Source organism: Enhydra lutris, unplaced genomic scaffold (genome assembly GCF_002288905.1).
Source record: "Enhydra lutris kenyoni isolate GAN:26980312 unplaced genomic scaffold, ASM228890v2 scaffoldscaffold39, whole genome shotgun sequence".
Lineage (NCBI taxonomy): Eukaryota > Metazoa > Chordata > Mammalia > Carnivora > Mustelidae > Enhydra > Enhydra lutris.
Genome location: NW_019154123.1, coordinates 14,462,730 through 14,477,259, shown reverse-complemented (window position 1 = coordinate 14,477,259; position 14,530 = coordinate 14,462,730). Strand labels below are relative to the sequence as shown.

At 36.9% G+C, this 14,530-nt stretch overlaps 1 protein-coding gene and 1 pseudogene across 2 annotated transcripts in view; both read right to left on the bottom strand.

Annotated features, from left to right (window-relative positions):
- LOC111155059 (NIMA related kinase 11) overlaps positions 1-14,530 on the bottom strand; it is a 241,177-nt gene that overhangs the window by 176,814 nt on the left and 49,833 nt on the right. For both annotated transcript variants that reach the window (XM_022515086.1, XM_022515087.1), the window contains one exon: positions 5,675-5,793. In XM_022515086.1, coding sequence (XP_022370794.1) covers positions 5,675-5,793 — 119 coding nt within the window. The remainder of the gene's footprint in view (positions 1-5,674; positions 5,794-14,530) is intronic.
- LOC111155060 lies at positions 11,247-11,904 on the bottom strand (annotated as a pseudogene).

The following is a 14,530-nucleotide window of genomic DNA, read 5'->3' as shown; positions in this document are numbered from 1 at the left end:
TCAGAGCACTGGTCTTCCACCTCTTTGGTTAGGTTTATTCCTAGGTATCTTATTTTGGGTACAACTGTAAATGGGATTGCTTTCTTAATTTCTCTTTCTATTGCTTCATTACTGGTATATAGAAATGCAACAGATTCCTGTACATTGATTTTATATCCTTGACTTCACTGAATTCATTTATCAGTTTTAGTAGTGTTTTAGTGGAGTCTTTGGGGTTTTCTAATTATAGTATCATGCCATTTGCAAATAGTGAAAGTTTTACTTCTTCCTTACCAATTTGGTTGTCCTTTATTTCTTTTTGTTGTCTGATTGCTGTGGCTAGGACTTCCAGTACTATGTTATGTAAAAGTGGTGAAGTGGGGGGGGGGCTGCCTGGGTGGCTCAGTTAAGTGTCCGACTCTTGGTTTCAGCTCAGGTCATGATCTCAGTGTCATGAGATCAGGGGTGGAGCCTCAGGCTCCGTGCTCAGCATGGAGTCTGCTTGAGATTCTCTTTCTCTGCCCCCGCCCCTACTCATACTCATGCTCTCTCTCTCTCAAATAAATAAATAAAATCTTTTTTAAAAAAGTGGTGAGAGTGGACATCCTTGTCTTGTTCATGACCTTAGGGGAAAAGCTCTCAGTTTTTCACCATTGAGTATGATGTTGGTGTTTCATATAAGGTCTTTATTACACTGAGGTATATTCCCTCTAAACCTACTTTATTAAGGGTTTTTATCATGAATCGATGTTGTTCTTTGTCCAATGCCTTTTCTGCCTCTATTGAAATGATCATATGGTTTTTATTCTTTCTCTTATTTTTTTAAAGATTTCATTTATTTATTTGACAGACAGAGATCACAAGTAGGCAGAGAGGCAGGCAGAGAGAGAGAGGAGGAAGCAGGCCCCTCGCCAAGCAGAGAGCCCGATGTGGGACTCAATCCCAGGAACCCCGAGACCACGACTCAAGCCAAAGGCAGAGGCCCAACCCACTGAGCCACCCAGGCGCCCCTCTTTTTTCTCTTATTGATGTGATGTATCACGTTGACTGATCTGAGAATACTGAACCACCACTGCAACCCAGGAATAAATCCCACTTGATCGTGTTGAGTGATTTTTTTTAATGTAATGTTGGATTCAGTCTGCTAATATTTTGCTGAAAATTTTTGCATCTATGTTCATCAGAGATATTGGCCTGTAGTTGTCTTTTTTTTGTTATGTCTTTATATGGTTTTGGTATCAGGATAATGTTGGCCTAACAGAATGAATTTGGAAATTTTCCTTCATTTTTTTGGAAAAGTTTGAGAAGAATAGGTATTAACTCTTCTTTAAATGTTTGGTAAAACTCACCTGTGAAGCTATCTGGTCCTGGACTTTTGTTTGTTAAGAGTTTTTAAATTACTGATTCAATTTCTTTGTAGTTAATTGGTCTGTTCAAATTTTCTATTTCTTCCTGCTTCTGTTTTGGCAGGTTATAGGTTTCTAGGAATTGATCCATTTCTCTTATGTTGTCTAGGAGATAGTTTATTTTCTATAGGAGACATATTTAGACCTATACAAATTAAATACTGAAAACCAACAGAAGTGAAAAGTAGATGACATATTTATGATCAAGAATAACATATAGCATTTTTCCTTTTAAAAACTATTCTGGAGATTGCTTGTGGTGAACAGAGTATAATGCATAAGCTTGTAGAATCATTATGTTGTATGCCTGAAACTAATGTAACATTGTGTGTCAATTACATTCAAAAAAACCTCACAAAAACATAGTCTAGAGAATTGATCAAGATAGTGATAACTACCTCCTCTTTCCACCCAAAACTCCATGAAATATGAGGAGTTTTTGAAGAGGAAATTCATAATAGTGCTAGAGAATAGTTATATATGGACAAGAATTTTCATAAAAGCTCTGAAAGAATGCAAAAAGAGGATCCCCAAACCCAAAACATATAGAAGAATGTTGCCTCTATATCCCTCTTCCCACAGCAGCAACCAGCTCAATAATATGGCCTGTATGGTTTTTCTCACTTCCCCATCTCACTCACTCTCCCCACTCACTGGTTTCTGTTTCATGAAATCACCTCCTAGATAAACTTCTTACAACCCCCAGTTTTTGTTTCCAGGTTCTGATATTGGAGGAATTCAAACAAACAAGTTTTGGTGTTTTCCCAGTATCTAGGGCCTCACTTGTAATTAAGTAACTTCCTTCTTCCTCCCTCCCTTCTTTTTGCTTTCCTTCCCTCTCTCCCTCCCTCACCTTGCCTCTCTTCCCCTCTCTCTCCCTCTTTCCCTGTCTCATTCTTTTTCCATATTTCAACCAGGATATTCACCATTAAACTCAGCACCATTGCTTCACATCTATCTTTCCAATTTCTCACTCACCCTTGGGTGATGAAACTTGGGTTCATCCTTGACCTTCTCTTATCACATCCCATATATCCATGTAATTTCAACTCTCATTTGAACTTATCAAGTTAACTGTGATCCTTCCATGTCCTGCCCACTATTATCATATCGTTTCAGGTCCTACAACCTCATGCATAGATATAAAAGGTTTCAGACTGATATTCTGAGTTCCCCTCTCTCCCCTCTATAATTTATCACCAGTCTTCCTGAAGCTCTGATCATAGTTCCACTCAAAATGTTTCTGTGACATTATTAACTTTATAACAAAATAAAGCCATCTATAACTTGATGTCAACCTACCTTACCTCACAACTTCATTCATGTACCCCAAGAGCCATTCCAACTGAACTACTCATCATTCACTCTGAAAGTACCATGATTTCTTAGTCCTGTGCCTTTGCTAACTCTGTTCCTTAATCCTGGAAAGCTCAGACTCATCTTTCACCTTATTCAAAACCTACATTGGGTCTAATGTCATTTCATCCAAGACCTTCATTGATTTTCCCATGTAGCATTATTATCCCTTTTCTGATCTCCCTCTTCTGATCTCTAGCACTTAAAGTATACTTTTCTTGGTGTTTTGGTCACTTTTTTAAAAATTGAGGTATAATTTACATTAAAATACATAAATCTTAAGTTTGATGAATTTATCACCTTTGTAATCATCCACTTGGGTCAAGATATAGAACACTTCCAGCATCCCAGAAGATTCTTTGTGCCCCCTTCCAGTCAAAATCCCCTTCAAAGGTTAATCTCTCTTCTGAGATTGGGTTAATCTCAGATTAGTTTTGCCTGTTTTTGAATTTGATGTAAATGGAATCACACAGTATGTACTCTTTTGCATCTGGCTTCTTTCACCCACCATGTCTCTGAGATTCATCCAGTCAGGCATATCAGTTATATGTTCTTCTTTTACTGCAGAGTAGTATTCCATTGTAAGACTATTCCACAATTTATTTAACCATTCTTTCTAAATGGACAATTCTCAGTGTTTTTGCTATTACAAATAACGCTGCTACAGAATTTTGTGCATGTCTCTTGCTAGAGACAGGTACTCATTTTTCATCTCAGGAAAAGAATTACTAGGTCACAGGGTATTTGAATGTTAGGTTTGGAAATGTTTTTCTAAAGCGATTATACCAGCAATGTTAACTTTCAGTAGCTCCACATCCTTATCAGCACTATTATTATCAGAGGGGTTTTTTGTTTTTGTTTTGTTTCATTTGCCCTTCTGGTGGCTATGCTTTCATTTCTACATTAAGTTACAACCACAAACAACAACGCTTAGAGAGCACTTAACAGATTGCAAACTTTTTAAATGTATAACATCTCAATGCATATTCCCTATAGTCCTATAAGAAGGAAGGGAGAGTCCTATTATTATCCCTATTTTATAGATGAGAAAACAAAGGTTCAGAGAGGCTAAGCAGCTTGCCCAGGGCTATAAAATATGTAGCAGAAACTCTGCAGCTGGTATAGCCACCAGGCTATAGGGTTATAGTTATTTGGGTACTTTTTTTTTTTTTTTTTTTTTTAGATTTTACTTATTTATTTGACAGAGAGAAAGATCACCACAAGTAGGCAGAGAGGCAGGCAGAGAGATAAGGGGAAGCAGGCTCTCCGCTGAGCAGAGAGCCTGACGTGGGGCTCGATCCCAGAACCCTGAGATCGTGACCTAAGCTGAAGGCAGAGACTTAACCCACTGAACCTTCCAAGTGCCCCTTGGGTACATGTTTTATCTCTGCTAGTTTACTAACAGCTCTTGAAGATTAGGCCTTATTTTTAATTATCTCTAATTAATAAATGAATAAATGAACTTAGGTATAAAATTGAAATTTCTCTGTCTAAACAGAAAACCTTTACAATAATTGGTTCTAATAATATAATAAATAAGCACCTGAATCACAAAGGAGAGTATTTCAAGAACACAGATACACAAATATCCAAACATTTAGCCCTATTTAATGACTTTCTTAAAATGCTGAAGGATTAAAAAAAATATTCTAATCCTCTCTTTGAAGGATTTTATTAAACTCATTTACTTGAACTATTGAACACACCACGTTTATTGCAAATGTTTGGGTTCCTAAATCAACTAGATTTCAGTTTTATATATTTGACATAGAACACAGAACTTGTCACCTTTATATGTGAAGGTGATATATACATATGTGACATATACATATTTACATTTCTTTGTGTATTAGCTAACAAACATGCCATAAAATAGTAAAGGAAAGAAAATAAATTCCAATATAGCTGTATACACATATATCCTACATTTAGCAGCTTTGTGTAGTATATTAAAAGATTATTTGTTATTCTTTTATCACTGTTTCTTAGATTGCTATGAATTGTCAAAAAATTAGAGCCTATCTGTATCATCCAGCATGTGCTTAGAAGATACATGGCAAAGCTCAGTATCATCTAGTTACTTTTTATGCACTCAGGAAAAACAGGCAACACATTTGAGCTATCTGACATCCATGGATAGCCACACCTTGATGTACTCTCTAAATTTCAACCCTTGTTCAAGAACAATGTTGTACACAATCCTAAACTGAAAGATCTATTATGGGCATCTCATAGTATCTACTTTTGTCTCTGTATATCTTTTCAAATGTGGTCATACCATGTTACGGGTCTCTAAAACATCCAAAAATTATTACTTTTGACCTATGGAAAATACAATTAAAAGTTTTTAAATACATGTTTAAGGCAGAGATTATAATTGCAAATTACAGACAACTGAACTCATAAAACATACTTTGACCTTCTGTATCACATATTTCATGTCAAGACTGACTTTTGGTCTGACTGTTTCTCTGAGGCCCAAGAGTATCTTCTGCCTCAATTACTTAGCTTCTGCTGGGATGTGACACTGACCCATTCTAAATTCATTCCATGAAATTCATTTAGAGCATGCTAGGTATTAATAGCTCAAGTCTGTTGAAAGATATAATAAATTCATAGCATGCAAAAGGTATCTGAGAATTGCTTATAATCATAGGATATGATCAGATATATGAAAAAATGTGTTTAATACAAGTTTCTGTCTTGTATTCAAGGCCAACTTGATTTCTAGAACAACAAAAAATGCCTATTCAAGTAAATCTTCTATACTGAATCATTCAACAGTTTCCTCATGGAAAAGCATACTGTGTAGCTGTTTAACTATAGTCATTTACCTTTGGACTTGCTTCCTTTCAGTTCCACTCCCAGAAATTCATTTTTCAAGTTCAGACATGACTGTCAAAATCATGTCTATCAGTAACAAATGCACATACCTTTCATGCATGTAGTCAACTCCTAGTAACAGCTGGATAAACCATTCTATTATTTGACTTTCCGGAAAGGTTTTGCCGGCTTCCTTATACTCCTGAATTTTACAGTCCAGATCGTGGCCCTGAAACACAACAGCATAATTTTTCATATTTTTCTTTCAGTTACGATTTTAAAATCAAGTTCTTTCTACATCAGTTAACATACAGCAGTGACTGTTTATCACAAGAAAGTGAGAATGTACTGCACTCTGGGACTTATAGTCTCTCCTTGACCAAACTCTAGCCAGGCTCCTCTGAGCCCTCTTCTCAAATAGGCCTCGAACTTGGGTGATAAAGACTTGAGCACACTTCTAATAACTCAAGGCCACATCCCTAGGGTGACACTAGCATCCCTTAAAGTGTCTGCCTGAGAAGACTTATGGCTGCCACAAGCATTTATTATTTGTTGCAGCCCACACCTCTGTCCTGGTGTCTGTGGAAGTGTAGGGGCCTAACTTGAATTAATGCCAGTTAGCTAGCCCAGGCACACATGAACCAACCCCTTTCCTGCTTTCTGTAATTTTTCTCTTCCCTGACTCTGCTCAGGCCCCCACCATTTTCCCCCTTCTTCCAGTCTCCCTTTTCATGGTCCAGTCCCCTATGCACTTATCGGACTTATCAGACTACACGCCCAACCAGAAAGAGCTCAGCTCTATCCCCGACGGGCAGTTACCGAATAAACTCTGTCTTCACCATTTTAAGTAATGCCCACTGTGTTAATCTTTGACATCATTCAAGGTCAAAAACTCTTCTAAAGGGTGTTATTTTTATTACATTACTTAAATATTACCTAAAATTTATTTTCGTTACATTATATTATATCACATATTTACATGTACCTACATGAAACTAAGAATGACTTTCCTTATACTTAAAATTTTATATAACTATAGAAGCCTAACATATATACAAAGTAAAAATATAAATCCAGTTAGACTCAAATAAATGATATTAATTTAATATAATGTGACGATGTTCTGGTGAAACTATATCAGTCCTTACATTATAAATATGGCACTGGCTGCTCGAATTTGATTCTTTTCAGTTTGGCATGTCCAGACTAACGTGTGTCTTGGGATGACTTAACTTTCTTTTTGTCTATTTAACTACAGAAAAATTCCCATACATACAGAATTCCCATACAGAAAAATACAGCAATGGTTGATTTATGTGGGTTCCAAACACATCATTTAAACATTTAGTCAGTCTGTCCTCCCACTCACCGATAATAGAGTAATACTTGGTGCCAAAAATGAATCATGAGCACAATGACAAACATCTAAAATTGCCTGACAGTGTCTGATAAGACCCCTTCTGATTATGCTTATATTAATGTATTTCACCTACCATAGAAATGAGTATGCAAAATGTTAAATTCTCTTGAGAAGCACTATACCTGATCCCCTTTACCTTAAACACCGGACAAGTAAATGCGATTCCAGAAGTGTGCCTCTGAAGAAAAAAATGAGTGAAATGCAAGTGTTTTTAGTCTTTATGGGATGCCAACAACACAACCCCATGAGAGAAGAGAAGTACTAAGCCACATCCCTAAGGAACATAACAGCCAAACATTAAGCTACTTACAGACTTCCTGACAGAATTTTCCTTGTTAAATGAAAAGGAGAAACATTTATAGGCAATGAAACAATCAAAGGGAAACTACTTCTAATTAAACATTAGGTCAACCAACTTACTCACTTGTAATGCATTTTTTATTTCCTCTCAGTGCAATATGCAAATATTTGCCTTGCACATTCTAACCTTCCACAAGGGCATGACAAGTCAAAAATGGCATAGCAAACCTTCAAATTGCACCCTCACTCACATTCAGTTTGCTGCTGTATTTTCTGGGCAAAGGAGATCAAAGCTTGATGGAACTCAAAAATACAGTGAATCAAATATTTGACTCATTGTCAAAAAGACTATCATTTTCTTCTCATTCTCCAAACCTACATTTAGAGCCCTCCCCTCTTTTTGATCCTAGAGTTTATCAAGGTTCTATCGGCTCATACAAGCTATACATCACAATGTTTCTATAAATTGCACAAAACAATTTTTGACAATATACTGTGAAGTAGACACAAAAGCCCTTCTGATAAAAGGTAAGCTATACGTGTATATATTTTTCCAATCCAGGTTTTCTCTTCTATCCAAGAGGACCTTCCTCCCTCTCACACACACATACACGCACACAAATTTTAAAACAAAACAAAATAAAAAAACAAACCAGATATCCTTTCAATATTACATTTAGATTTTCTGAATATGATAAAATATCCCCACTGTCAGAAAAGTAATTATATACATGTTGCTGTGTCCTTCCTGAATAGCTTCAGATGAGATGTATGGATGGACAGATAAATGGATGGAGGGAGGGAAGAAGGAAGGAAGGAAGGGAGGGAGGGAGGCAGGAGGGAAAGAAGAGGAAAAGAAGAAAAAGAAGGAAAAAAGAAAAAACTTATAGAAATATCAATGAAGCAGTCTGCTTCAAACTAATGTTTCTTACTTTAGAAAGGTCACACATAAGTACAGTTGTCCCTATGAAAACAGCTTTTTGCATTCCCCAATTTAGTGTAATAACACTAAATTTGGACAAATTTGTTTATTAAAATAGCATTCTTTTCAAGAATTTATCCCCAACAAATTATAGAAATATGAATTTTACATATTTGTATTAGCTTTGGTATAGTTTTCTTTGAGAGTGAGCAGAATTATGTTCTCTGTGAGTTATCTTGCCATAATGGGAGCATACTCCCTGGGTGACATTTAGTGTTAGTCTGACAATTCCCTCCTAATGCTCTCCCAAGTGGTGACCAGAACTTGCTTACCTGTTTCCTGCATTGATAGTAAGTATGCACACAATTTCCCATGACTAAATAAATATATATCTAGATTATTGAAAAAAAGAACAGGTTCTTCAATAGGGTCAACAGGGTCAACAGGGCCTCAAAGTGACATGTCAAAAGGAGATTACACAAATTGCCTCTTGCGCTCTGAACAGAACTATAAGGAGAAATGAACCAGTTCCTAATATTAAGCAAGGAATGTGTTTACTTGACAAGATAGCCGAAAGGTTAATCAGAGAGCTGGGTCTCATCTTCCTCAAGTTACTGCCCCTGCAATTTTCATGTTGAACATTTATCTCTAAAAAAAGTATTTCCTTTGTATTTTCTTTGTATGAACATTCCTATGTATGTTCTTAATAAATTCTCTGTAGATTATTTTCTTAGGATTTAAATTAGGTAATCAAGACACTCACAGATTAAGATAACAAATTATGCTTTTATATAACAACAAAAGAAATACAATTTTTTGTGTGAAGCAGTCTGATTTTAACTCAGCAGTATGAGAAGCATTTATGACTCTCTAAGCCATCTTCCATGTAAAAATCAAATGTTTTTGATAAAATGTCATACCTCAGTTTAAGTTCTTATTGTAATATCTATGCGCTCATTTTTTTCTTAATTTTGTCTTTGAGAAATATTTAATGATGACACTTATTGCTAAAAAAAAAACTTTAGTGATGGGTGCCTGGGTGGCTCAGTTAAGTGTCTGTCTTTGGCTCAGGTCATGATCCCAGGGTCCTGGGATGAGCCCCACATCAGGTTCCCTGCTCAGCAGGGTGTCTGTTTCTCCCTCTGCCCCTTCATCTGTGCTCTCTCTCAAAAATAAATAAAATCTTAAAAAACAAAAACTTTAGAGGCCCTGAGTGGCTCAGTGGGTTAAGCCTCTGCCTTCAGCTCAGGTCATGATCTCAGGGTCCTGGGATCGAGCCCCGCATCGGGTTCTCTGCTCGGCAGGGAGCCTGCTTCCCCCTCTCTCTCTGCCTGCCTCTCTGCCTACTTGTGATCTCTCTTTCTCTATCAAATAAATAGATAAAATCTTTGAAAAAGGGTTATTAAAAAAAAAACCTTTAGTGAAGAATACTGACTTTTACTTAAACCATTATTAATGTGGCCCTAAGTCTATATTTTTCATAGAAAATGCTTTCTTTCACTAATATCACCCCTTGAAAGTTGTAAATAAGGCTTTGATGTTAACTTCTGAAGTTTTGAAAATCTGTTACCCAAAATATACCATTTGATGGGTTAATGGCATCTCCTCCCTCCCCCATCCCAATTAGCCAACATGAGATTGATTTTGAAATGCCAAGACCTTGAAGAAATGAAGAAAAACTCAAATACAGTTTCTAAACACTATCTTTGATACCATTAAAAACTTTTAAATCCTAAAAGCATTTAATTAAAAAAGTTAATCTGTGCTGCTTTTTTTTAAGTCATCTACAGAAGCCCTTATAACCAGTTTAAAAGGCTAAAGTAGAGCATTCTCAGAGGCCTTTGTGTAGGCAACATTCAGAGTGTACACAAAGGACAAAATAATCTCAGGATTTTAGGGCTGGAAGAAGCTTGAAAAATTGTTCTGCTCCACTTCATTTTAAAATAAAAAAGCTGCCCCTTATTTATTCTCTTGGTTGACATCTTAAAATGCTGTTCTGTTACACTCTTTGTCACCTTTAAACAAGCTTCTAATACATCCTTCCAGGGGATCTCAAATGTCAGCAGGCATCAGAATCATCCATGTTACTTGTCTAAAAGGCATACTCCTGCACCACATCAACAGAGACTCTGGTTCAGGAAGTCTGGAGAGGACAATGGGATCTATATTTTTAAAAAATTTTTTATTAAAACAAGTGGTACTTACTTAGAAGCATTCAGTATGTTAACAAAACAGTTGGAACTTTTTTTTCCTTGCAGTTACAGAGTGGTAACTCTGTGGTTAACAGGGCAGCGGTGATTTCGTAGAAGCTGCATCAGAGACAACTGAAGATGAGTAAACTGTCATCCCTGGGAATGCCCAACTGGCTCAGCAGGTAGAAGCAATTCTGGATCTTAAGGTTGTGAGTTCAAGCCGTATGTTGGGGGTAGAGATTACTTAAAAAAATAAAATCCTGGGGCGCCTGGGTGGCTCAGTGGGTTAAAGCCTCTGCCTCCGGCTCAGGTCATGATCCCAGCATCCTGGGATAGAGCCCCGCATCCGGCTCTCTGCTCTGCGGAGAGCTTGCTTCCTCCTCTCTGCCTGCCTCCCTGCCTGCTTGTGATCTCTTTCTCTGTCAAATAAATAAATAAAATCTTTAAAAAAATAAAATAAAATAGAATAAGATCTTAAAAAGGAAAGAAAAGAAAAACTACCATCTCCATATATAACTAATTTGTGCTGCGCACCAACCAGAACCTGCTTTAAATCTCTATGCCAATTTCCCACGTCCACACTATACCAGGCAAGGTTAGTGGCCACAGAAAGACCACCATGACAAGGCTATCGAAAGACATTCTGGAATGTGTAACTGTACAAAAACAAGCAAACAACAACAAAAAAAACTAAAACAAAAACAAAAACCCCACTGTGCAGATGTACAATTTAAAAACAAATCTTACCCAGTCTTACATTTCAATTTTTTTCTTTAAAAGGAGTGAGTTGTATACAGGGAGCGTTACATGATTTATAGACAAGGAAAAAAAACTGTGCCAACACCAACTTATTCATCATCATATTCTTCCTCCTCCTCCTCCTCTTCTTCCTCCTCTTCCTCATCTTCCTTGTCTTTTTTCTTTTTCTTGCTTTTTGCGGCCTTGATGACACCATTTTTGCCACACTGGGCTTTCCTTGAGCATGGTATGCAGAAATCTCCTTTTCATAGTTTTCTTTCAGCTGAGAGGCTTTCTTTTCATGAGGCTGCTTGTCATCTGCAGCAGTGTTTTTCCACATCCTTCCCAGTTTCTTTGCAACGTCACCTATGGATAGGCCGAGACGTTCTCCTTTGATTTGGGGGTGACACTCAGAACAAAACTCCTTTGATTCTGGGCCAATACTCAGAACAAAATAAGAAAAAGGCCAAAGGAGACCTGTTGGGTGCACTGGGATCCTTGAACTTCTTTTTCTGTTTCCCCTTTAAGGGGGATGTAAGTTTTCATTTGTCTTTCATAATGGGCCTTGTCCACCTTTGTCATGTCTTCAAATTTTCCTTTCTCTTTAGCAGACATGGCCCTCCACCTCTCTGAGTACTTCTTATACACATCTGAGAAACTGACTCAAGCATCTGGGTGCTTCATCTCGAGCTCCTTTCAGAAAGTTTGCATAAAGAATGCATATGATGACATTTAGTCTCTCAACTTCTTAGGATCTCTTCTACCCATGTTTAGTTATTTTCTTCAGTGAGGCACAGAGGCGCCCCATGCCCACCTGGCTCTCACTCACCCCAGCACTGCCTATATGGAGTTCAGTGTACTGCAATGGCTGTCAGAATCCGTAATTTTAAACAAGCATTCTAAGTGACTCTGGGACAGGTAGCCCATAGGCCACACTTTAAGGAAATGCTGCTAGATAATGACACAAATGGGCCATTTATACCTAATATTTCACCCATCAATGAAAACATTTGGCCCAATAGTTTGAAAAATTCCAAAGGCAAAAACTGTATTTGGGACAGTCAGGGTTCAATAAGAATCATTTTATAATGATACATTTTTAAAAGCCTGTGGCATTACTAAAGAGAACACCAAAAAATGGAAGTGAGAAGGGCAGGGAAGGAGATCATCTGTCATTATAGAACCCAAAGACATTTCCTTAGAATTTTGGAAGTTCACTGTAATGGAGTACATAAAAGTGGGAGAAATGGAGGCCACACCATGCTCTTAAAAGCAAAATAAGAAAATCCAGTTTCAAAATAGGTACTAAATAATGGCGTGTAGTATCACGATGTTTATGTCTCATGATATAAATGAGAATTCCTGAGTTTAGGTGCTAATTTCTTTTTCCAAACTTTTTTGGAGTAAGTGTTCTTCCTGTTGAGGCAAATATGCATGGATAAGAATAAAATGGTAGAACTTATTTTTATCTTAAGAAGCGACATGAAATGGTTTCATCTATAAATCAATGGGTTGTTTTTAAAATAAAGCATTTGAAGTGGATTATTCTGATCCTGTTTTTGAAGAGTTATATTTATATAAAGTTATATGTCAGCTAAAGCTATAACCCAGATGCTGTTAAGTTCTACTGAGTTTATGAACTGCTTTATATTTAGTGCATTAGTACAAATCTTTTAATAAAACTAGTTTCATTTTTCAATTTTTACATTAACAATTTTAAGTAAAAATCAATGGCCTTACTTTTTAACTTTGTTGTTAAAAGGTAAAAATATTTCATAGTTTAAACAAAGAAAGTAGGTAGGACAAATCATATTACTTTAATTTTGGTACTTAAAAATCATAAGTAGATCAGTCAGGTCTATAAAATCATGAGATACTCACATGATTTACAGCTTTCCCTAACTGAATAAAGTCTAGACCTATAGAATTGGCACAGAGCAAATTCAGGAAGGCCTACCTACTCCAGGATGGAGCTGCCCAGATAACAGAGAACCCTGATGGGACCAACCTCTCTAAAGATAATGCTTAGTTCCCTCAGTCAGCAGCAATCCCAGCAAAGCAGGCCCTAAAGATAGCCCTGATATGTGGACACCTGGAGCTCACACTGGGAAGGATGCTGCTATAGACTGAATGTCCCTCCAGAATAGTCTTGGGGTGGGGGGAGTATTGGGAAATGATTAGATCAGGAGAGTGGAGGCTCATGAATAAAATTAGTGGCTTTATAAAGGAGACCCCAGAGAACTCCCTCACCCCTACTACCATGTAAGGACACAGCAAGAAGATGACCAACTGTCTACAAACCAGGAATCTGGCCTTCACAGACACCAAATCTGCCAGAATCTTGATCTCATACTTCAAGCCTTCAGAACCATGAGAAATAAATTTCTGTTGTTTAGAAACCACTCAGTCTACGGTATATTGTTAGAGCAGCCTGAATGTACTAAGACAGATGGTCACTGATCAATGTCACAATAATCAATATCCCAGGAGTCTCTCTCAACCATGAAAAAACCAATTTGGATGGAAGTGGCCCCAGACACAGGATAATAAACAGTAGCTTTATGAGACATATCATTGCCAAATTCACTTGCAAGAGTGTACTGACACCTACTAGAGGTTCAGGATTATAATACTCAGCCTACTTACTTGATTCATTTAAGCAGTTTTACATAAATAAGAAACATAAGCGAAAATTTCAAATTTTCTTTTTTACAGTACAAATAGATCCTTGGCAAGTAATCACTTGAAAATTGCTATCAGACCCATTAGTGTTTAAGAATTTGCATGTTTCTTCCTTCCCACATGAATCATCCTACCAACTACAAGTCAGACTCAGAGTTAAAAATCATCTTGCCTTCTAGAAAACAACTGGAAAGGGGAGATAGGAGTAGAAACGATTATAATCATAACTTCCATTATTGACAGTCTACTAGGTGCAAAGCTCTGACAGCCATTTTTTCAATATTCATTATTTCAAATCCCTAAGAAACCTAACAAAAGAGGTGTTGTTACACTATCTTAATATCAGGAAAAGGATCAGAGAGAAGAAATAACTTGCTCAAGGAAATGGACCAAGATTTGAACAGAAGTCAGTGTGATGACAAAGTCCACACACTCTCCACTATTTCAAACCCTACCCAGTCTCTGAGTGAGAGAAATAAAATAACATCATCAACATATTAAAATATCCATGTGTGTGCAAACTAGTAGACATGTGTTTCTGTCTTTATGTATAACTGGAGATAAAGATACAGAATATAAATGAGAATAAGCCAAGAAAACGAAATACACAGGTATGTATGAATTGTGAGATGATCACTGCATTCAAGTTAATTGACAAATCTAATACTTCACATAGTTATATTTTTTCTTTCTTTCTTCTTCTTCTTCTTCC